General features: G+C 34.6%; 1 protein-coding gene across 9 annotated transcripts in view; it reads left to right on the top strand.

The window, feature by feature from the left end:
• Positions 1-24,048, top strand: part of FRYL (FRY like transcription coactivator) — a 156,500-nt gene that overhangs the window by 113,026 nt on the left and 19,426 nt on the right. For 8 of the 9 annotated variants that reach the window (XM_052681908.1, XM_052681909.1, XM_052681907.1 and 5 more), the window contains 19 exons: positions 1-85; positions 1,587-1,699; positions 2,624-2,774; positions 3,132-3,235; positions 3,930-4,115; positions 5,778-5,979; positions 6,845-6,966; positions 7,450-7,640; positions 8,295-8,389; positions 10,267-10,874; positions 11,523-11,620; positions 12,609-12,779; positions 13,757-13,897; positions 16,022-16,219; positions 17,080-17,241; positions 17,529-17,603; positions 18,045-18,221; positions 20,780-20,983; positions 21,818-21,985. In XM_052681908.1, coding sequence (XP_052537868.1) covers positions 1-85; positions 1,587-1,699; positions 2,624-2,774; positions 3,132-3,235; positions 3,930-4,115; positions 5,778-5,979; positions 6,845-6,966; positions 7,450-7,640; positions 8,295-8,389; positions 10,267-10,874; positions 11,523-11,620; positions 12,609-12,779; positions 13,757-13,897; positions 16,022-16,219; positions 17,080-17,241; positions 17,529-17,603; positions 18,045-18,221; positions 20,780-20,983; positions 21,818-21,985 — 3,251 coding nt within the window. Of the gene's footprint in view, positions 86-1,586; positions 1,700-2,623; positions 2,775-3,131; positions 3,236-3,929; positions 4,116-5,777; positions 5,980-6,844; positions 6,967-7,449; positions 7,641-8,294; positions 8,390-10,266; positions 10,875-11,522; positions 11,621-12,608; positions 12,780-13,756; positions 13,898-16,021; positions 16,220-17,079; positions 17,242-17,528; positions 17,604-18,044; positions 18,222-20,779; positions 20,984-21,817; positions 21,986-22,419; positions 22,504-24,048 lie in introns of all 9 variants that reach the window. The other variant, XR_008206483.1, reaches the window with a different exon arrangement.

The following is a 24,048-nucleotide window of genomic DNA, read 5'->3' as shown; positions in this document are numbered from 1 at the left end:
GTACCACCTCTAGTAGCAATACAATGGTAGCTCCCACAGATGGCAACCCTGACAGTAAACATATGAAAGACAGCATTGAAGAGAAGTAAGTATCTCCTCAGAGATCAGTTAATAATTAAAATACAGAAGAATTCCTGGTAGCTTCTATAAATACTTGTGTCTCAATGGCTTTGATAGGTCTGTGCTGCAGGAAATACATGTTGAAGTAAGTGAGTACAATTTGATTTTAAGCAAAAAAACTGGAATACTATTTGGGATTAATGGTCAGGCTTTGCACTGCTGTATCTAAGTGTCTGAATAAGTTGTTTATCACTTATATGCTTACCCAAGAGAAATTATACTGTATGTGTGTATGAATATGTTGAAGGCAAAACAACCCATTTATTAATGTAACAAATTCTGATATCGGTTCCCTAGCTCACAAGAAATCAGAGATATCCAAATGTTGGCAGTTTATTTTCCCATGCACATGTTAATGTCTATGTGTAGCAATAGGAGGATGCCTCCCTCCCTAATTTTTGAGATTCTCTAGAGTCATCTTTTGGAGGAACTTCCCAAATAGCAGTACTGTTGTGAATGGAGTGGAAAGCAAAGAGCTGATGAGAAATTAGTTGGGATGCTCACTCAAAGCTGTTGTGGGCATGCTTTCATTGTGTGTCAAATGTGAGCTAGCTTACAGTGAAAGAGGAGCAAGGATTCCTTGATTAGCATTAGAGAATATGTGTACATAAAAATGTGTGCACAGGCCATTACTGTAGAGTAATGTAGCTGTAATGCAGGTTATTTTGTAATGTCTTGTTTCCAAGCCTTAGAAATATTTCTGCAGCAAATACAATAGTAATTGTATTTCTCTAATTATAGCAATGTAATTTCGCATTTGAACAATTTTCTTCTCCAGGATGATGATACCAATATAATTAGATTGGTAAATGTATTGGCAGATACATGCTTCATACTTCAATTAAAACAAATCATTAAAGATTATGAAATCTGAGGTGTCATTCAGAATTTGTCCTACCCAGGCACAGATAAGTATTTGGCTACTTTTCAGGATTGAGCTGAAGAAGCTTGTAGAGTAACGATGACATGTTTGAAAGTCTGTGGAAATTTTGGCATGTTATAGTGTTGTCTAAAGTCTCTCTAGAGTAAATGCTTTTTGATATGATATAGTGTGTATATCTTGGGCTGGGGAGGAGGAAGGAGTTATAGAAGCTGTGTCAAAAGAGCTTGGAAATCATGCATTTAGCACTTCAGTTTCTCTGACTTCTTCTCGTTTATCAGATTAATGAAGATCAAAGAATCATTTCATCATTAGTGAGAAGAATGTCTAATGGCAACGCGTTAATATTTTAAATCCTAATGGAAATGATTTATCAAATCGATTTGTACTGGATTCCCTCCTCAAATACTCTTATGTAGCATTGCTGCAGGAAGTCCTACACAGCTGAGATGCTTTATATCGTATTGTATAATTGTCCTTGTGAGATGAAACATTTTTGCATCACAGTTTTATTGAAAAACAGAGACCCTAATTGGTTTTTACAACAGAATGTCAATTACTAATGTCTCTTTATTTGTTCCTGCAGTTATGCACATCTGGACATTTACAGCGGGTTGAACAGTAACTTAAACCGTCAGCACCACAGACTAGAATCTCGCTACAGCAGCAGCTCTGGAGGATCATATGAAGAGGAAAAAAGTAATATTTTAATTTATAAATATTTCTGTGTGTAAAATTTTCAAAAATTAATGCTTTTGCTGAAGATTTTGGAACATAAGGAGGTAGTGATAAAGAGGTTTTTGCATGAACTTATTTTAAATTATTATTATTAATTATTATTTTACACTCTCCAGTCTTTGTTCTGCTGTTGAGATCTTGCACATATTTGATTGCAGTACTATGCATAAGGGAGATTAACTTGCCTTCTTTCCTTGCCTTGTAAATCCAGAATGAGTTGTAAACATCATTGCAAGTGAAGCAGTTTCATTCCATTTCTTTGCCTCATCAGCACGAAAGGTAGAACGTTAGGCTGAAGAAATAGAAAAGAGATTTGCAGGTGGAAAATTAAATGAATGAGGAAAAAGATGATAGAAAATAAGTTAAAAAGAAAAAACAAAGACATATAATTAGAAGTGATTATTCCTTCTAAACAGCAGCAGTACTTGTTTAAAAAAGAACATGCTTGTCAAGAATGCTTATCAAAGCAAAGTGTAGCAGGGAAGAAAAATCTTGCAGTGTATTCTAATTAATTTTCAGGCTTGCTTTAATTAATTGATTTATTCTGATTTGTGTCCTGTTTTTTTCTGAGGTGCAGGTGCAAGGATAAAAGTCAGTCTTTTCTAAAACTCCCTTCTACTTTCTAAAGGCATTTCTTTAACAGGGGCTTATTAACTGTCTCTGCTCTTGTACCAAACTCACCTTAATTATTATTGCCTGTGTTCAACTGCTGCATAGAGGCCTCAGTTTGTCAAGAATTTAAAAATGTTCAGAAGACTGTAAAACAGAAACTGACAATTTCTATATTGTATAACAATCTTTAGAAGACTTGCAGAATAAAAAATTACACATATTGAGGGTGTTTGTTTTTATTTTTATGGTTTGTTTTTTCATCTGTTGTGTTAGGTGATTCAATGCCTCTGTATTCAAACTGGCGGTTGAAGGTGATGGAGCACAATCAAGGAGAGCCTCTTCCTTTTCCACCCAATGGAGGTTGCTGGTCACCCTTAGTGGATTATTTGCCTGAAACAACTTCTCCGGGCATGTCTCTGCACAGGTAATTGTTCTGACAGTTGTAAATGCTTGCTGGTGGCAATTCATTACTTTTCAATTTGTGTTGTACAAATATAGGAATTTAAACAGATTTAAAGATAACAGATAAAGATTGTACAATTATTTTCTGTGATTTTGCACATCTGTTTGAGATCTTTAAGCCTTTTTAAGCCTTTTATTTTGGGGAAGTGGAGTTTATCTTCATTGTGAGCATACATATTCCCCTTAAGTTAACCCGCAAGTTTGTGGATGTTTATAACTAGACTTGAGAGAATACTGTTCAGAAGCATTTTAAGCTCTTTGCATCTGTACATAAAAGTTGCATGTTATGTTCTGCTAACAGATTTATTTTTGTTTTTAGATGCAACATAGCAGTGATCCTTTTGACTGACTTGATAGTTGACCACAGCGTGAAGGTGGAATGGGGAGGTTACTTGCATCTTTTGCTTCATGCCATTTTTATAGGTACCAACATTCTTCTAGAAATACTTCCTAAGTACATAGATGTTCTTTTGTCCATTTAAAGTAGTATTTATCATTGTATTTAAATTTCATTAGTATATTCATATTTACAGACAGAGCTTTAACACAAAACATGGGAAGGACTGCTGTATTGCTAAAAATCTGCACTATTTATATACCTGTGATGGCCTATTTGAAAACTTACTTTCAAAAATAAAAATGGCATTCCTTTTCCTTTTGAAAAATATTTCACCTGAATACCTTTCAACTTGGTTAAAATGAATATAATTAAGAGGAATTGCTAGAGTTCAAAAGCAATTTGTTGTACCTCTTTTCCCTCTGTCTTCATGTAGAAGACAAAGTGAAATTCTGCTTATGTTTTCTTTCCGTTTGTCTTTGTTGCAATTTTCATACAGAGAACATACTAATTTCTGACTGCTGTGTAAGAAATGGGGATATCTTTATCTTTGTTAAACTACATGCTTTGCTTTTGTATTTGAACACTGAAAAAACATCTAAGGATGGAAGAAATAGCTTTTGTATCTAGCAGTAACCATGTGTGCCGTTATTTATTTCATTATGTGATTTTCTGATAAGATATAACAATTAAAAACTGCTATTATAATAATTGAATTAAATGTGCTCTCTGCATTTAATAAAACTTTACTTTTTTTTTTTTTTAAAAAATCTGTGATAGGTTTTGACCACTGTCACCCTGAAGTGTATGAGCATTGTAAACGACTGCTTTTGCATCTGCTGATAGTGATGGGATCTGGCAGTAATGTCCAATCTGTTGCTTCTGTCCTGCTCAGAAACAGAGAGTTCAATGAGTCCAGGATGCTCACTGTCAAGCAAACTACACACTTAGATTATACTTTTACAGGTATGCTTTAGACTTGTTAAAATGACATGGGAAGTTTACTTCTAGGCATTATCAAGATCTCTTATACTTAACTACTTTTCAGAGCCCTTGCTAGTAAACTACATTTTATTTCAGCTCTACCTAGCTGGCTAAAAAATATTTTAAGACCAAATGAGTACTGTAAGTACAAAGTACATTTGCACTTTGTGCCCCGTTGTCAGAGCTGAGAGCTCAGTTGAGCAATTAATTAATAATGGAAAAAAAAAAAAGAGGAAATTCTATGCTTTGGATCTGTAATAGCACAGTTTTTAAGATGCTTCTAAAATAAAAAAAAAAAACAACAGGAAAATGTATCTCTTACTTGCGCATAAAAACTTTGAATTTTGGACTTAGGTTTTTTTGTCATTGTTTAGTAACCTAGCAGAATATTCTTGTGAGGTCTGCCTAAACATCACAATATCATAATTATGCAATAAATTCTAATTTTTTTTTTTTTGTGTAACCGTGAATGTAATAGGTGTGAGCCTAAGGTATTTTCTAAAGAAAAGTGAAAAGAGTAATTCATAGGAATTCAGTAGGTGGCAGCACGTTGCTATAAAATCTGTCAGCTCCATCCTGAAATCAGAATTGGTTTTGTTTTTGACCAAAAATATGCATGTTTTCTGCATCTGATAATTCATGGTTATGAGGAATTAAAAAGTGGGTGTAATCAATGAATTATTTTATGTAAACCTATTCACAGAACTTTACTGATGCACCCATGTAATCATTCTGTTCCTAATCTTTGCAGTTTTGAGCAGAACTTTCTAAACGTGACACAATACTATGCTATGGCTACTGAACAAAAATATCTAATGGGGATCTGCAGTATGATCAGTATCAAATATTTCCATCTGGGGATTAAAATAAGATCTTTACATGTATGTATACCTAGCACAAGATCAAGCAAGTTGATTTGAACTTTTCTTTGAAACAGGTACTGAGCCCTGTAGCTCAGTAGATTGATTTTTTGTTTATTTATTTTTTGGTGTTTGTCATTGGGTTTCAAGTTCATGTACAATTGTTACAGCCAGAGATTCATGACTCTTGTCTTTTATCTGTTTGCTTTCTCCTAGCAGCTTGTCATTGTAGACATAATGTGAAGAAACTGTGCGTTTCTCTTTCATGGCCTCATGATTCTTTTCATGGAGAGCAGCCACTGTGTTAACCTAACTTCAGAAGCTGTGCAGCCAGAAAGGCTCTACTTAGAATTGATTCACTAGTTAAAACTTAGTGTTTGCTGATTTTAAAGTGCTGTCAGTTACAGTGGGACTGACTTTTAGCAAAAAAAATAAATAAATTATCTGCATGTTATTTTTAAGCAGTTTGGATCACTTGTCTCAACTTTCTTTACTCTATGATGAGATGCTTCAGAGACTGTTGAGCTGTTGTTTCACTATATCACCAGTACAAAAATCAAATGGCGTCCAGTGATTCAAAAGGAGGAATCTAACTGTTCCTTATTAAGGGTCAACTCATTCTAAGGCTTTGAAAGTTTGTTTGATTTCATTTGAAATTATTGCATCCATGAAATTATTCTCATTATATTTGTTAATTTACTAATTTTTATAGGGCTAATTTTTCTTTTTATTTATTTAGTATTGAACTGTTGAGCTCATAATGGTTTCCTTTTTATTTCAACAGGTGTTCATGATTTTATACCTGATTACCAGCCCTCCCCAATGACTGACTCAGGGCTTAGTTCAAGTTCTACCTCTTCTAGCATCAGTTTAGGAAATACGAGTGCTGCCATGTCTCATATGCACACCACCATCCTCAATGAGGTTGACATTTCAGTAGAGCAGGATGAAAAAGTAAAAACTCTCATAGAATTCATTACCTCAAGGTAAGATTTTAGTTTTCATTTTTGCTAAGAAAAATGCTGTATCAGTAAGAATATTGAGTTTAACCCGGGAAGAGTTTTTATATGGTGCGGTTTATAAACAACCCTAAATCTCCAACTATTTGAAAGAATTTCCTCATCCTGAGTGTTTAAAAGTCTTTCACCATGTTCTACATAGGTTCATTATCATTGCTTTCCACATAATCTCTTCCATCCTGATGAAAAAATACAAAAAAATGATTAGGAAGCTGCAAGATTTGTGGGAAAAGGCTATGGATTGACTTACAGAAAAAAGATGGGAATTGGGGGGGGAGGGAAGAGGAATTAGTGGCAAAGAACATCTGTTTAAAAAAAAAAAAAAAAAAAAAAGAAGCAACACTTCTTCAGTTTATATAATAGGATACATAAAGCTTTCAAGATTGTGTAAGTTGGAAATTCTATTTACTTAATCAAAAGTTATGAGATTTTCATAGCCCTGAAATCACAATAGTGTGGTTTATTGCTGAGAAGAAAAAGATAAGAAAGAATGTGAAGAATGTGGTTTTAACAGTATTATGGTGGTAGCTGTAACCAGCTTGTTGTTAGGTCACTAAATATCAGCTAATGGAGAGCATCTCTGCAGATTTACACTGCTTACTTAGAATTGATACATTGCTTTTCCCTGTTTCTTACTTTTCTGTGTATTATTGTAGCAATATTAAGCTGTTGTCGAAGTTCTATGATTTGTGACTGCAATTCTAAGTGGCTTCATTTATGTGATAGGCAGTAGATTATTTTGCAGTTACGTAAGGCAAAAATAACATTTAACATTAGTGACAAAGGCTGTGATTTTCATTCTGTCATGTTTGCTCTGTTTTTATGGTTTTAGGAAAAGAGGGCCACTTTGGAATCATGAAGATGTTTCGGCTAAGAACCCTAATATAAAGAGTGCTGAACAGTTAACTGTATTTTTAAAGCATGTGGTATCTATATTTAAACAGTCTAGCTCAGGTAAGCTAGAAAACAGTCAAAATATGATAGCATGTTTAAGTCTGCAAACTGCATGATGTTTTTTCAGTGCCAGTAAGTTTACAGATACTCTATGAAATGACTTTATGATAGCTTCCTGCTTCTAAAAAATACTGATTTTTCTTGTGCATCACACATTTCAGTTCATACTTCTGTTGAATCGGATTTGAATATAATATTCTAGGAATGAGATAAAGATCTTACTAGTTGATTGCAGACGTGACATTCAAATCATAAGTGTTTTATTATCAGCAAATCTCTCAAGTGTTAAATATTGTGAAAAACACGTTCATATGCCTGCAAAGATTTTTTCAAGTGAGTATTCCTTGAGAAAAATTGTAGGAGATGGGAATATTTTGTAGTTAAGGATGACTTCGACCGTTATACTGTTTATTAAAATCAGGTATGTTTGTGGGATTTTTTAATGAAGCACTGTGATATCTAAGTATTTATTTTCTTGTGTAGGAGGATTTCAGTTGGAACACTGTCTAAGTGAAGTTGCTTTGCAGACTGCTCTTTCGTGTTCCTCTCGACACTATGCTGGGAGATCCTTTCAGATCTTCAGGGCTCTGAAGCAGCCTCTTACTGCATCTACACTTTCTGATGTTCTCTCCAGATTGGTAGAAACTGTTGGAGATGCAGGAGAAGAAGCTCAGGTATTCGATTTTTTTTTACCCCCTAATTTTATTAGAAAACTGATATCCTTGTCTATTATTTTAATGATGGCCAAATTTAAAAGTTTTGGATTTGGTTACTTCTGTTTTTGAAGATACTTTGTATATCAAAGCAGTTCTAGTCATTACATTTTCTGAATTTTCACCTAATAAAATGAGATTCGCTATGTAAAGTGAACTTTACAAGAGTTTGATGCATCTGTTTCTTACAAATGCAGAATCTTTCATAGTAAAAGATTCCTGAGATCAGCCATATGAAAGATAATTTTGTTTTCTTTATAAGAACTCAGGTAAAGTGTTAAAAACACCAACTTGGTGTCATGTCTAAAGAATTCAGTCTAAGCTTTCAATATTGCAAAATGAGAATCTAAGTAACCAAGGGTAAGACCACACTTAAGAACAGTGTAAATCTGAATGAATTTTTTGAAATTTTAGGAATGCATTGAAGGGCTTGTCATTTGACTTTTTTCCCCGTCTTAAAACTGTAGCCAGCTTGACCTTTCTCTTCAAGGTCATCTTCTAACTGAAGCATAAGAATAATCTAGTTATTGAAGCTGATTTCATATTGCTACTCAATAGTTGTGATTTCCCTTTCAACGTACTGCATAATTTATAATGACCTGTGGCTTTCCCCAGGGTTTTGTCATAGAACTGCTTCTGACTTTAGAATCTGCTATTGATACGTTGGCTGAAACCATGAAGCATTATGATCTGCTTTCTGCTCTTTCTCAGTAAGTTCTTTCACTAGTCAAGCTATATTCTACGTTTTTATACATTTGAATTATTTAAGATCTCTGCTACTTATGTAATGAAATAATTAGTTATCATCTTTGCAGAGTAGTGATATCTCACTAGCAAAATTGCTTCTTCTTTTCTGATGTTTTCAGCATTCTCCCCCAAGCAAAACCCATAAGAGCCTAGATTTGCTGAAGTAGATATCTGCTACCATTCCAAATTAGCCTCTTGGTTCAAAAACTTCCATTTAATTTGTTCTGTCATTTCTTCTGAAATTTCTCAAAAGGGGCACTGTGAATACATTCAGGACTTTATCAAGCCGTAATAAACTTGATTAAATAATATAATTTCATGAGATCATATTTTTCCCCATTTGTGTAATATTTAAGAAGTAATTTAAAGTTTACAGATATAAAATCTTGCTGCAATATATACTTCTATTTCAATCATAGGGTTGTAGAATGGTTTGGGTTGGGTGGGACTTCTAAGATCATCTAGTTCCAACCCCTCTGCTATAGGCAGGGGACCTAGACCAGGTTGCTCAGAGCCTCATCCAGTCTGGCCTTGAATGCTTCCAGGGAAGGGGGCATTCACAGCCTCTCTGAGCAACCTGTTCCTGTGTCTCACCACCCTAATAGAAAATAATGTCTTCCTAATATCTAGTCTAAATCTATCCTCTTCCAGTTTAAAACCATTTCCCCCATCCTGTTGTTACCTGCCCTTATAACAAGTCCCTCCCCGGCTTTCCTGTAGGCTCCCTTCAGGTACTGGAAGGTTGCTATAAGATCCCCCAGAGCCCTCTTTTCTCTGGACTGAAAAGCCCCAACTCTCTCAGCCTGTCTTCATAGTGGAGGTGCTCCTGCCTTCTGATCATCTTTGTGGCCCTTGTCTGGACACACTCCAACAGCTTAATGTCCTTCTTGTGTTGAGATGTCAGAACTGGATCTGGTGGGGTCTCACGAGGGCACAGTAGAGGGGCAGAATCACCTCCTTCCACCTGCTGGTCACATTTCTCTTGATGCAACCCAGGATATGGTTGGCCTTCTGGGCTGCAAGTGCACATTAATGGCTCGTGTTGAATCTTTCGTCAACTGACACTCAAATCCTTCTCCTCAGGGCTCTCAAACCACTTTCTAATCTTACTATAGGAGAAATTTCTTCAGCAGTAGAAAATGCTGTTTTTTCTTAGGCCTTAGATTTTTTGTCCATGTGTGAGAGAAGTCTGAACAGTCTGAGCCCTTTCTTTCTGTGTCTCATTCCAGTTTGAGTGGTTAGCTCAATAACTTTTATCATAATTGAAGAAAATTGCTGAACGTACATTTTCTTTTGTTTGATTGCATACAAAAGGTTTCTGAAAATGTTCACATTTCTAAGAATTTCTTTCATTTCTAAGTATTTTATGAGTGACAACTAGAAGTAGTTGATTTTTTTAGAAGAGAAAAATAAGATAAGCAAAAATTATATATTTATTAATTCACTTATTTCTCTACCTTTATCACATCGATTAAGATAAGTTAGAATGCTAGATCTTCAATTCAAAATCATCTTTTACATGCTTTTTTCCTTCTTTTACTGAGTTGCTGTGTAACTATTAGGGCATTAGGTGATTGTAATGAATATACGTTGTAAAAAAGATAATGGAGTGCTAAAGTCTTATTGTTATGCTGCAAGGATATTATAATACATAGAGAAATATTCTCAATAGAGTATTTTCATATACTGTGATAGTTTTCCATGTATTTCCACATACTGTAGTAATGCTCACCGAGTTGTCTATCTTTGTGATTAGTGTCAGATTTTATTTTTTTTTCCTTTTTCTAAAGGACATTGCTGCATTTTGCATTGAATAACGTTATAATGATTTTTATTTTAGAACCTCATACCATGATTCTGTAATGGGGAACAAGTATGCAGCTAATAGGAAAAGCACTGGACAGATAAATCTAAGCACAAGTCCCATTAACAGTGGCAGTTGTTTGGGATACTACAACAATACAAGAAGTAATTCTTTGAGACTGAATTTGATCAGTGAGAGGAGAGGTGACCGTCGACGGAGCAACACACTGGATATAATGGATGGAAGGATAAATCATGGTGGAAGTTTGGCCAGGACTAGAAGCCTTTCCTCCCTGAGGGAGGGAGGGATGTATGATGTGCAGCCAACTACTGATCCTGTCAATCTGATGGCCACCATATTTTGGATTGCAACTTCATTGCTAGAGTCAGACTATGAGTACGAATACCTTTTGGCTCTCAAGCTGCTGAACAAACTTCTTATTCACTTGCCTCTGGATAAATCGGAGAGTCGGGAAAAGATAGAAAAGGTGCAGAATAAACTGAAATGGAATAACTTCCCAGGCCTTCAGCAGCTTTTCCTAAAAGGCTTTACTTCAGCATCCACACAAGAAATGACAGTTCACCTCCTCAGTAAACTCATCACAATTTCCAGGCATGCTTTGGTGGATCCTTCTCAGCTAGCAGGTATCATTAGTAAATGTATTTGTAATGAAAATGTGATGGTTTTTCTAATCAAGTGAAGTATAATCAAAATCGTTAGAGGTAATGCATTTGTCTTGAAAGGAACTCCCTTCAATCAAATGTTTTTTGTAGCTGTTGATAGTGCAGTGCTAATAAGTGGGAATACATTACTGACAGTCGTTATGTGCCAAAAAAACTGCACAAAAACTTTATGTATTGACATATAAATTACACTTCAAACTTGCTGACAAATAAGTCTGAAGAGTTTATGTATTACTCTTTGTAATCTTGTTCTAAAAAGCTCTGTAATACTATGTCCAACATTTGCAGATTTTATAAATAATTTTCCTTATTGTGTTAAGCTGCTGAGTTTCTTGACAGCTTTGCTTAATTGATCCAGTGATGATTTTAGTTTCATCTGTTTACCTTACACACACATATCATGCATGAATACAGTGTCTATACATATACGATGTATAAGATATAATAATACATGTTTATATGTAATATATATATGTTTGTGAATGTAGGTATATCATACTCTAAGAGTGCTTAAATAGCGGAAAGATACACATACATACACACACAGTTCACATTAAATTATGTTAAAATTATTAGGGCTCATATAACTGTGTTTATGTATGTGTTTAGGATTTCCCCTGAACATCTTGTGCCTACTTCCTCATTTGATCCAACATTTTGATAATCCAACTCAGTTCTGCAAGGAAACAGCTGACAGGATAGCAAAGGTATGTAAAATAAAGCTTGCTGGAATTTACTATTATTACCAGCACTGGTTCAGTATTTTTTCACTCCTTCGTATAATTTATTTATGTGATTCTATGAGTTATAAAGAGATAACTAACTATGAAATGTTTGATTTCAAAAATGTGATCCGGTCTGGTTGGTCTGAATAAGCCCTGAGTTTTCTTTTGTCACTGAAAAAAAAAATATACATTTTGCTTTTTCTATAAACTTTGTAGGTAAAGAAAGAAATTGCATGTTAGCAATGATAGCATATACTTTTTCTTGTTTGATTTTGCTGGTTGTAATATTATGATATTACATTTAAATTTATTAAATTTAGTAATATTTAAACTAACTCAATTCTTATGCACACTTCCTAACTTACGGATGATAAGAGAATCTTATCTTTCATATTTGTGAGTAGGAAGCAAAGATTCTATTTCTTGTACAATGACTAACAGGAAATATCTTTTAAAAAAAAAAAGAGTGATATATTATTACTGTTACTTTTAAGAATGTCTTGGTCCTCAGAACTTTTACTGACTTTGACTCAAATGAGTGTGTGACTTAACCCATTTATGGTTGCTTTATAATATGCAAAGTTTATAGATGTCAGGCATTCATTGAGAAGATCATCTAAGTTTCCTGCTACTGCAGCACAAAGGTAAAGTAAGACTAGTATGAGTAGTGAACAAGCTGGGATTGTGGACACTGCAGTACAAATATTGCAGATACTCCTGGCTTCCTAAGTACTAACTCTCACAGCTCTGATTAGTACCACCATAGTAGAAAATGGCTGGTCAAGATTTATTTAAAAGAAGGATGGTCAGTAATGCTGAAGAGACAGATCATGGCTTATGAATATCAGGGTGTAGTCATCACCCATTCAGGAATGTGGAGCTACATTTTCAGTAATTAAACAGTCTTGTTCCCTGACAGGTTAAAATTTTGTGATCTGTAATGTAATTGTATATACTTTTGGCTTTTCAGGTTTGTGCAGAGGAGAAATCACCAACTCTTGCCAATCTGGCTCATATGATGAGTTTATACAGCACACACAGTTATTCCAGGGACTGTTCTAACTGGATTAACGTTGTGTGTAGATATTTGCATGACTCCTTTTCAGATGCCACCTTTAACCTCGTAACTTATCTTGCAGAGGTAAATTTTTAATGAAGGTGTATTTCATGTTGACTCTCTACCTATTCTTGTTCATATGATTCTGAATATTGGGAGGAAAAGAACATCTTTCATCATGGTCACCATATTTTGGATTGCAACTTCGTTGCTGGAGTCAGGCTATTATAATAATAAAATGTTTTAGGATATGGAAAAGGGATGACTACTGCTTAGGAGTAACTTAGGAGTGCAACAACTGGAGTGTGCCTTGAAATAATAACCACAGGTCCCTTTTTATAATAGTACTGTTTTGTAATGTCAGTTATGCTCTATGTTATATGAGTAAAACATGCACAGTCTTCACTTTAGTAAAATACATGTAATGCATATTTTAAAATATATGTTTTAACTAAGTACACATTTAAAGTTGTCCTTAAGAACCAATTTCAAAGTTTGTTTATAAGTAGCATGTAGTATATCATCAAAAATAATTTAAGGATAGAAATCAATACAATGCTGCCAAGCACTTGTACAGACAAACTATTGTTACCTTTAAAAAAGTTTGTGATGTGAAAAACTTTTAGAGCTTGTCTTTGAAGATTGTTCCTTCAAATTGGTAAGGAAAAAATACTTAAATATTCTTACAAATGAATTCCTATATATTTACTTTATTCATAAGACTGTGTATACACGCATGGATGTAATTGCTTTTCTTGCAGCTTTCAGATTTTTACTTTATTTGAGCACTTTTATTTAGTAAGAAGTATTTTTTATTAGCTGCTTCAGATCTGTGCTAACAAACGTGAGTGATTTTGGGGAAAATGAGAACAGGCAATATTGTTTTATTCCATTTTATTCTCCATTTTTATAATAAAATAAGATTTAGAAAATCATGGAGTGGCACACTAAAATTTATCATAAGGAAAAATAAATAAGTATGGATGTTTGTCTACATTTTAATGTTCATTTTCATTTCTTGCTACCACTAAAGGCATTAATTCTTAAAATCTTTTTCCTAGCTGTTGGAGAAAGGGTTATCCAGTATGCAGCAATCCTTGCTACAGATCATTTACAGTCTTCTGAGTCATATTGACCTATCCACAGCACCAGTGAAGCAGTTTAATTTGGAAATCATTAAAGTTATTGGTAAATATGTTCAGGTATGTACTCTGAGAAGCCTTTCTGCTCGTTACAAAATTGAAAATTACACTTGATTTTCTTTTGGACTTAATATATCTTAAATATAAAAAACCAGTTGCTTAAAGTCAAACTCTATAGTATTTTATTTTTGTGTTCTACATACTGAATTTGTTATAGGCTTATATATTTGTTCAATTGGAGTTGCATCTTTTGGGACAAATTATGTGGATGAGAGTGCATCTGTTTGTAGATGTGGACAGTTCTATGTATGTAGCCATAGCAAATGATCCTTTGACTATTAAAATATAACTCTTTAAATAAGAAATGATTTGCTGTTAAATAAAACTTCTGGGCAGTACTTAAATGTATTCCTTTTCTGAAGGAAGATTTACAGTTAGGTGCATGTTTAAATCTTGCACTAATAAGTCTGTTGAAGTGAGGAACATTAATGTTCACCTTAAGGAATTTGAGCACTTTTTATTAAAGGAAGTCCCCAAAGCAGTGTTTTGCCCCAGGCAATTTGATTCTTTGTGATTGGAACACAATTTACTGCAGAATATTTTGTGGAAGAAAATGTAACATCTTGCTGAAAGATTTTTATGAAAATGCCAGGAGCACAAAGCCATTTCAGTGCACAGCATTCTCATTATTTTTCTTGTTTGTTTTTTTTTTCTTCCTTGAGTTCCATTATTGCCAAATGTAGCTCAGTCAAATGGTTTAATCATAATTAACCAGGAAAGGTAGTGTTCCCTGGATGATTTGTTATTGATGGATGTGTACTTTAGATATTGTGCTCCTGTCCGAATGCATTAGGCAAAATGCAGTGATTGGTATAACAATGGTCCTCGTAGCCTGGCATCTGCTTGCTTTGCCTCTAACCTTTATCTGAGCTTTCTATGCAGGACCACACCACCATGGACTGTAATCACAATTAGAAGATGTTAGCTGTCAAAATACTGGTAGTAGTGAAAGAATATTCCAGAGAAGCATTTGCATTTTTGATAGGATTAAACAATTGGGTAATAAGAGGCCATAAAATAGGACTTCTTGTTTAACTGCGGTGCTACAAAACAGGCTTTTTTAGTCTCCTGTGATCTCAATGCATCTTAATAAATATGAATTACTACAGGATGGTTCAAGTTGAGATGATATTTTTTCTTATGCTTATGATACACAGAAATTAACAAGGTTGTTGAAGGCCATCATTGATTACAAAGAAGCACATGCTAGTTAGAGCCTTGCAAGTGGTGCTTATTTGTTTTAATGCAGTCAATAAAAAGTATTTTAACAAACTTATAGTGGTACTAAAAAAAAATTACTAGTAACTCCAAAGAACTGGAAGATTTAGGTTTCAGTCAGAGTCCTAACATTTTCAGGAGCATAAATCTTAACCCTCAGTAAGTGCTGCTTTTGGTGTGTACCTCTTCTGTTAACCACTCTGCAATCTCTGCAGATGGAATTGCTGAATTATTTACATCACATTAATCATCTGCTTGAAGAGAGAGCACTTAGCTCAGACTCAGCCTCTTATGTTCTCATACTTTTGTCCTTGTTTTTTTTTTTTTGAAGAGCTCCATCAGTTTGATGCAAGATAAAAAATGTTGTAATTTTTTTTTAAACATCTTTCTAATGCCTGAGGAAATACAAAACATGTAATACATTTGTCTGTTTTAAATTCAGTTTATTCGGCCCCTAGGTGTGAAATAATTAAAGATGCCAGGAGGTAGAAATTATTTTGCTTTTAAATGCTACTCAGTTTTGTTTTCTGGGACATGAAGGACAGATGTTCCAGATAATGATAGAAAAGAAAGAGAAAAAAAAAAAAAAAGATGAACACATAAACAAACTGCATAAATACTGGGAGCAAGGGGCATGGAACAGCCCAATGTGCACTGTGATCTGGATCTAGTAAGCCTGCCTGGCTTGTTCTGACAGCTGTGGGATGACCTGATGCTTCACTGCAGCCTTACCAGCATTTTGAGTTCCAAAGCTGCTGCTAGTGCTAATGCCTTGCACTCACCTGTGGATTACAGATTTTGGCTTTGGGAACCTTGAAATGAGTCAAAGAAAAAACCTACTATACGTTAAAAATGGCTGTGTTACTCAATGTGATTGTTTGGTGATTGAGTTATTTTCTTTTTTAGAGTCCATATTGGAAGGAAGCCCTCAATATCTTGAAACTGGTGGTGTCTAGATCAGCAAGCCTTGTTGTACCTAGTGATATTCCAAAATCTTATGGAGGTGACATAGGTTCTCCTGAAATCTCCTTCACAAAAATTTTTAATAATGTTTCCAAGGAGCTACCTGGCAAGACCTTGGATTTTCATTTTGATATATCAGAGGTAATCATTCTGTTTAAATTACAATGCAGTGATTTTCTGTTCCAAACTTGGATTTATTTTGTGTTAGCATCAATGTTTGCAATGATGTCTAAAAATAAACATTATTTTTAAGAGTGCATGTTGAAGTTTTAGACACACGTGAAGTGTAACTAAAGTCGTACTGAAAAGATTTATTAGAGCTCAAAATGATGTATTAATTAATACAGATGACTTGTATGTCTGGAGATAAGAGCATAGCCAACTGACTGCTATATAGGGATGCAGAATCTGGAGAGAACTTTAGAAGGAATCAAAAATCAGGGATTGTGGTTGAAACTGTTCCTAGATAACGATTGGAGATGTGCATGGCATAGGAACATTACTTCAAGTGAATTCAAATAAGCCAAGACACCGGGTAATTCCCACAGAATTCATCAGAACAGCATTTCTTTTTAAAAGGGCTGAATACAATCTTTGATTTTCAGAAGTTGTGTGTGTTCTAGAGAAGTTGCTGAACTGTGGCAATAATTAGTTAATAACTGTGAGGGTATCTACAGAAAAACTTAACAAGTTATTTTAAATGCATTTAAAATTATAACTGGACTGTCAGCATAGAATTTGCATTTTTAAAAAATATTACAAGTTAGTAGAGCAACAGTCTGCTGCTTAAGGTACAAGTATTTAACTTTTTATTTCCAAGTATGCTGTTGCTGTGTAGGTGCTCAATGGATTAGGCACAAACTTCGTAGAATTCTAGAATAAAAACAGCTACAAAGAAAAAGGCCCTCTTTTGTAATGTAATGTAAGACTAATTTCTAAAATCAAATGTGTAGTCTCTACATAGATTTGAATTTTAAGAAAGCACATGTTGTCTTTGGTAGACACCAATTATTGGGAATAAATACGGTGATCAACACAGTGCTGCTGGTAGAAATGGGAAGCCAAAAGTCATTGCTGTCACCCGGAGCACTTCTTCAACTTCATCAGGCTCCAATTCAAATGCATTAGTTCCTGTCAGCTGGAAGAGACCACAGCTATCTCAGGTATGTTGTGTCTCAAGCATGTTATGCACGCAATATAGACAGTGTTTGTGAACGTGTAATAAGAATATTTGTTCAAATGTAGTTTGAAATTGCATTATGTATTGGCAAAGCAATAAACTATAATATAGAGTGAAAGCCAGTACAATTTAAGAGAAAAAGATTCTTTCTCTTTCTAGAGGTTGTCAACAGGTGAGATGACCAGTTGAAAATGCAGACATTACTTTTTTACTTGGACTTCTGGTAGATGCCTTGCTATGTAATTATTATTATTTGGTATATTTTTTCAGAGAAGAACCAGGGAGAAGCTCATGAATGTGCTTTCTCTGTGTGGTCCAGAATCTGGTCTTCCCAAGAATCCCTCAGTAAGTAGTGGTGCTGTTTTATTTTGCTTTTAAAGCTCCATAAATGAGAATGCTGTTGGGTTTTCAGGTACTGGTGAAAGTATGAAGATAGGTTTTAGAAACTGGTTTTCAGTTCAGTAATTCACAAATCCAAGAGGAGATTAAAATTTAAAAAGCAAAGAGAATAGAAATGGAATCATAAATAACAAATTTCTGTTATTCTTCAAGAGATCAGACTTTCACAGCTCTCACAATGGAGAGAATAATGTATCTGCTTTAAAGATGTAATTGGAAGTCCAGCTGGTCTTGAAACAAATTGCATGTTGCACGTGCCCACAGTACAGTGATTAAACTGGCACTCTTAATACTGCTATTGCCACTAAACTGTGTAAAGCAGGATGGATAACTACTGGTGCTACAGAAGTTGAAAGATTTTATTTCTATTCTTACCTATATCTTCAGGTTGTGTTTTCCTCTAATGAAGACTTGGAAGTTGGAGATCAACAAACCAGTCTTATTTCAACAACCGAGGAAGTGATTCAAGAGGAGGAAGTGGCTGTAGAAGACAATACCAGTGAACAACAGTTTGGAGTTTTTAAAGACTTTGACTTTTTAGATGTTGAATTGGAAGATGCAGAGGTGAGACCTTGGGATTTCTTCTGTATATTTCCTTTTGAGAATGTTCTAAAAATTCAGCTTTGTTGGTGCAAGTCTAAGGAATTGGCAGCTCTTTTACCTAATTCAATTGGGAAGAGTTTATAATGTGATTGAATTTAACTTGCACGATAAAGAAATTTGTATCTTAAACTTTGCAGTATTATGTTGTTGCATACTGTGGGGGAAGGGGCTCTTTGACAAGGGAGAGGTGAAGTGACAATCTGAAAGAGAGAGGTGATGTGGCAGCATAAGCCAGTGACAAGATGAACACCTGATTGCAGTGCTATAGAAAACTTCTGTAGCAGTAGCACTATGCAATAGAAACCTCTGAAGCAGTATGCTAGGAAAATATAACCTTTGTTCCTGATACATTTCTGCATTTTGCAAAGATGAAGAACAACTTTCAAAGTTGGAAATTGTACAATATACTAATTATATATGATTGCTTCAGACATCATAATTGCTTGCATTACAACTTTCACATTGTATCTGATTTATTGCAGTTACCTTTCTTCTATTTCTCCCAGTCAAAAAAAAAAAAAAAAAGAGAGAGGAGAGATAAAAACAAAATTGAATTTTTGGAAATAGTAACAATTCCTTTAACAAGTCTCATTTATTTGGGGATAAGTATAAGAGGCTTGAGACCAGAATTTGATGAATTTTAAAGGTATGGCTGAAAGGACTGGGGAGAAGTAGAGAATAAATTGAATGCTTTGTAGTTTCTTCCAGTACTTTTGTTACAGTCTATACAAAGTAGTGAATTATTATTAATGAATCCTGCAGGTCAGAAGTCAACAGACTGCCAAGATATCAGTCTGTATAAATCCTAAAATTGCTCTTTCTCCTGATTTTATCCAGGTCTTTCAAAAGATCTTAGGCTTTTTCCCTTTATACTTTAGTTTTATCTTACTTTCTTAAACTTGCTGATTGCTTCACTTCAAGCCAATATTTGCATCTTCTAGGAGACACGTAGACTCATTATGATATATTGCGTATGTGTGACCACGCTCCATAGAGATGCAGTTTCATACACTGAATGCTAGTTAAATAGATTAAAATCATTAATGCTCAGTAGTAGATGGGGCTTTACAGGTAGGATGCCAGAAATTGAAACTTTGCCAAACTATGCCAATCTTTAACTTTCTGATTACATGCCTGTAAGCAACATCTAATGCTAACATTTAAAAAAAAAAAAAAAAAAAAAAAAAAAGCTTACAAGCTTGCATACAAGTTATGCACTTGACACGAGAGGTGCCCAGGTTTTTACTGGAAAAAACCAAATGTTCTTTGCTCGTGAAACTTAAGTGCTTCTTCCCACGGAAGTCGTACTTTATTGTTGTTGAGATTGTTTTGCTTTGACGTAATTTTTTTGTATCTTTTGTGGAGCAAAACAGATGAGAGAAAGTGGCTAGAAAATGCTCACTTTACTGTGGATACTCATAGTATATTGATCTCTTGTCATGATAAAAGATGCCCTCCCTCTCAGAGCAATTTTGGAACCCCATACTTGCGCACTTGAGGCTGGATACAGTATTTTACTGACTGTAGGCTGACAAAGTGAACTGATCCATATTATTGGTTGTCTTGTTGGAGGTTGACAAAATGCTTGAGAAAATCAAAGATGATTATTGTACTTTTGAGTTTTTAAAAAATGCGGTGTTTAAGATCTGGATTTCATTTAGTAGTTTGGACGTTTACAATCTAAGTGTATCCCAGCTTATAAATATGAAAACAAGAAGGATCTGGCTGTTGATATTTAGGGTACTTTTCATAAAATTGATGTAAAGTATCTGGTGAAATAGTTAATGAAGACATCCATTTTTCTGCAGCTTGGGTGTAATGAATGTCGATGATGCTTTGTCAGTTGAATGTGGTCACTTCAGATTCATGTGTGTTAGTGAAAAGACTTCATCTAATGTTTGTTGCTTTACATGTTACACTAGAGCAAATGTACCATAAGCATGCTGGTTTTGGTGTTTTGTCATCAGTTTATTTTTAATCAGTCTCCCATTAGAAAGATAAATTATTTTAAGTGCTAGCTTTTTGACTTAAGTTTTTTTCCAGAGCTTGAATCAGTCTTTTACTGTTTGCAAATCTTATGTAATAAAACATTTTTCCCTGGTTCTAGAGTATCTTTAAGTGTTCGTCCTCGTTCTTTCTAATTATATGTGTTTTCCTTTTTGCTAACCAGGAGCTGCAGGTAAGTTGCAGCCTGGTGCCCTGGCTTGTTCATCTGTTGTTGTCTGTGGTGTGTTTGTACTTTCTAGTCAGATACATGAAATGGATACCAATATAGTATAGATTGTAGATTGAGCTACTTCCCAAGAAGATAATCAAAAGAATTCTGCTTCTTGTGCCTTTATTTTAATTTCTTTGCAAACATCTTTTAGCAAGGTGTTTAAACTTCCAATAAAATTAAAGGGCTGATTGAAACTCTGTTCATAATGCATTTGATACTGTGTTGTCTATGTTGCATTTGTATGTTAGTTTTAATATGTTAACATTCATACGTGTACGTGTGCAAACTTTTTTTATTACAGGGTGAAAGCATGGACAACTTCAACTGGGGTGTTCGTAGGCGCTCTCTTGACAGTATTGACAAAGGAGACACACCATCTCTTCAAGAATGTCAGTACTCTGGTAGCACACCCAGCTTGAACCTGACCAACCAGGAAGATACTGATGAGTCTTCAGAAGAAGAAGCAGCACTGACTGCAAGTCAGATACTGTCTCGCTCACAGATGGTTAGTTATTTTTTGGTGAAAAGTATCTGTGAGAACTTAAGCTTTTATGTGCATTTTTAATTGCTAAGCATAGCTCACGCTTCTCATCCAGAGAAACAAATGCCTTGAATAAAACTGAAGTGTCTTTGCTACTTTGTCACAGTAACTTCTTGAAGGGAGTTACTTTGCTAGTGGTACAAAATAGATTTATTGTTCTCGAACAACTTTAATGTTTTAAATGCATTTATACTTACTATTGTTGTTCAAATGGAAGTGTAAAATCCCATACATTACTTGCAAAGGGTTTGTGGATTCCTAGCTGTGAAGAAATTCAAAATATTAAATGAGAACAAGAGCAGTAAGTGATCCCAGAGGAGCCTCAGTTGTGTTTAACTACTGAAATTACTAATGTGATTGTGCCTTTTGAAGCTTGTGTAAAATCACTTGTAGGTGATTCAGAAGTCTCTCTACATTGCATTAATTAATTAAGAAAAAAGTGATCTCGGGGGAAAGGGAGCAGCAGAGATAGCATTCCCCTTTTCAGACTTGAGGCAAAGTTTATACTAACATTTCCCATAACAAAGAGATCCACTGGTCAGTGCTTTGCTTTTCCCCCTGCCAGAAACCTTTCAGAGGAAGAAAGGAAATTATTTTCAGGATCCCAAGGATAACTGCCAACTTCTCTTTGAAGTTAAATGTTACAAAAATGTGTGATTTTTTTTTGTGTAGAGCTGTTAATTTTGTGAAAAATTGAAACAGCTAATTAATCGCTCTGAAACAAATTATTTTAAAACTAATGTGTTTTTTCCTGTGTGGTACACTGAAGAATTTCACTTTTTTTCTTTTCTCTTTCAGTTAAACAGTGATTCTGCCATAGATGAAACAATATCAGATCATGCTGGCTTATCACTTCAGTCTCAAGATTCCACTAGCAGTGTGGGAACGGAAGAGGTGCTTCAAATCAGAACTGAGACCCCAAGTTTGGAGGCGTCTCTAGATAACTCTAGCAACCAGCTGCCTGAGGTGGGGAGAAATGTGGGCTGGTGCATGGCTGATCTGGGCTCCTTCTAGTGTTCAGTAGCAACTTTTGCTTTCTTTTTTCATCTGTTACACTGGTTGTTTGATTTGCTTTTAATATTTCTAACCTGTTGGAATGTTTTTATGAAAGGTTCCCTCAGAATGAAAAGTATATGTGATGCACTCAGGGATCTTACCACAGGTTAAAAATATTCTGGAAGGGCTGATAATGAACATTTCATGGTGCCGAATGAAAATAGGCTAATATTTAAGACGCTTTTCCTTGATATGGTTGAAATCCTTCTTGAGCAAAATTTTCTTTCAAATACTTTATTTCCTTTGTTTGCTTTCTTTGGGTTAATGTGATTGGTGCTATGTGGGAATAAAACCTCAGGCCAGCTGTGTTAGCAGTTGGTTCAATTAAATAATCCTTTAAAAAGGACCACAGATGCTAGTGGTGTACTTTTTTGGAAAGGCCTTTGTGGAGTGAGACAGATTTCAAGCTAATGGCTGCCTACAAATCTGTGAGTACTTCAGTTTTTTTGGTTTTTAAAATCTTTTGAATAATTTAAAATAGCGAAACTCATAAAATAAAACTCCTCTGTTACAGTTCCTATGGTTTTTAGCAGTTATAGATAAAAACTCTTTTTTTTTCTTGAATTTGAAGTGGCTTGTTTTAGGTAGGCTTTGTAACTTCAGTTAAAATCAGCAATGAGACGACAATCTTATTTTTGATTGACTTTAACAGAGAACACGTCTTCTACAAGTTTTTCAGAAAATTAAGCTATTCCTCCATACCTTTAAATAACCAGTGGACAGCTGGTATTTACTGAGTCTTCAGCTAACTTGATTTAGACACAATTTCTATGTTTCTGAACAAAGGCTGTATACTATACGTATTTGCTACCTAGAAAATACTCTTTTTAAGAAGTGAACCACCACTTATTTTAATTAAAGTAACTGAAACAACAGAAGACATATTTAGAATTTAACAGGGGAAGTGTGAGTGACTGCAGTCGTGTGGTAAAACCCTCACCTTCTGAATGTGTAACACTGACTCCTGTAAAGCAGCTTTTTCCCACTTTTTTCATATTTTGCCACTGTGATTAACAAGGCATTTTTCTTTGTTTCATTTACTTATTTATTTATGAAAGCATTTGCTTACTTTATAGTTGATAAATTGTGATAAGTTGTCTCAAATTTTTAGGGTGCCTATGCTCAGATTGCCAGTCAAGCTATTATGCTGTGTTTCATCTGCTTATTTACCTACCAGTGGAGTTTTAAGCAATGAAGAACTCTTAATCTGGATGAATCTTTTTTTCTAATATAGGACAGATGTATGTTACTTTAAGATTTGAAATAATTCCTTTAGGAAAGGGAGAAGTGACATTAAAGGTGGATTTTTTTAGAATCACATTCACTGCAATAGAACTTTTCTTTGTTTGCCCATGGTACATCTAAGCTGTAGTTCATTTTTGCATTTTCTTATTTGTTTCTAAGACTGCCTTTGTATTTGGACTTGTTCTTTTACAGCTCCCTTTATGAGATCACTTCATATCTTATAAGTCACATGAAAATAATCATGGAAACAAGTTGCAACGTTTCAGTAAAAATATTGAAAACATTCAAAGTAATGAGTACATTTACATTGGGCTAAAAAGTAATTTCATGACTAACCACCATCTAGCAAAGAGTGCTTTATCAGAAACAACAGCTGATAAGTGAATGAGATTTTTCTTCATCTGTAAATGAAAAGATTGCACTGCCAGTGAAGTTAAAAGTTGGTTTATTTCGTTTATTTCATAAATAAATTACCAGAGAGAGATATATGCCCTTGATGCGGAAATGTACATTTATCAACCAAGATATAGGTCTGTAACTGAAGACTTTATTGCACTTTCCCATGTAGAAGTAACACTATGTATTTACATCACAGTGCACAGTTAGTTAATATAGTCCCTATTTCTATTAATTATTGTTAAAACTGAATGTGGTAGCATTGTGCTTCATGTACGGCATTGTATAAATTTAGGGGTTTTTTTGCCAATACTCTTTGTAGACCTTCAAAA

This window comes from Tympanuchus pallidicinctus, unplaced genomic scaffold, assembly GCF_026119805.1.
Source record: "Tympanuchus pallidicinctus isolate F22 unplaced genomic scaffold, pur_lepc_1.0 scaffold2, whole genome shotgun sequence".
NCBI lineage: Eukaryota > Metazoa > Chordata > Aves > Galliformes > Phasianidae > Tympanuchus > Tympanuchus pallidicinctus.
Note: the sequence above shows the minus strand (reverse complement) of the source record. Positions and strands in the feature narration are given on the sequence as shown.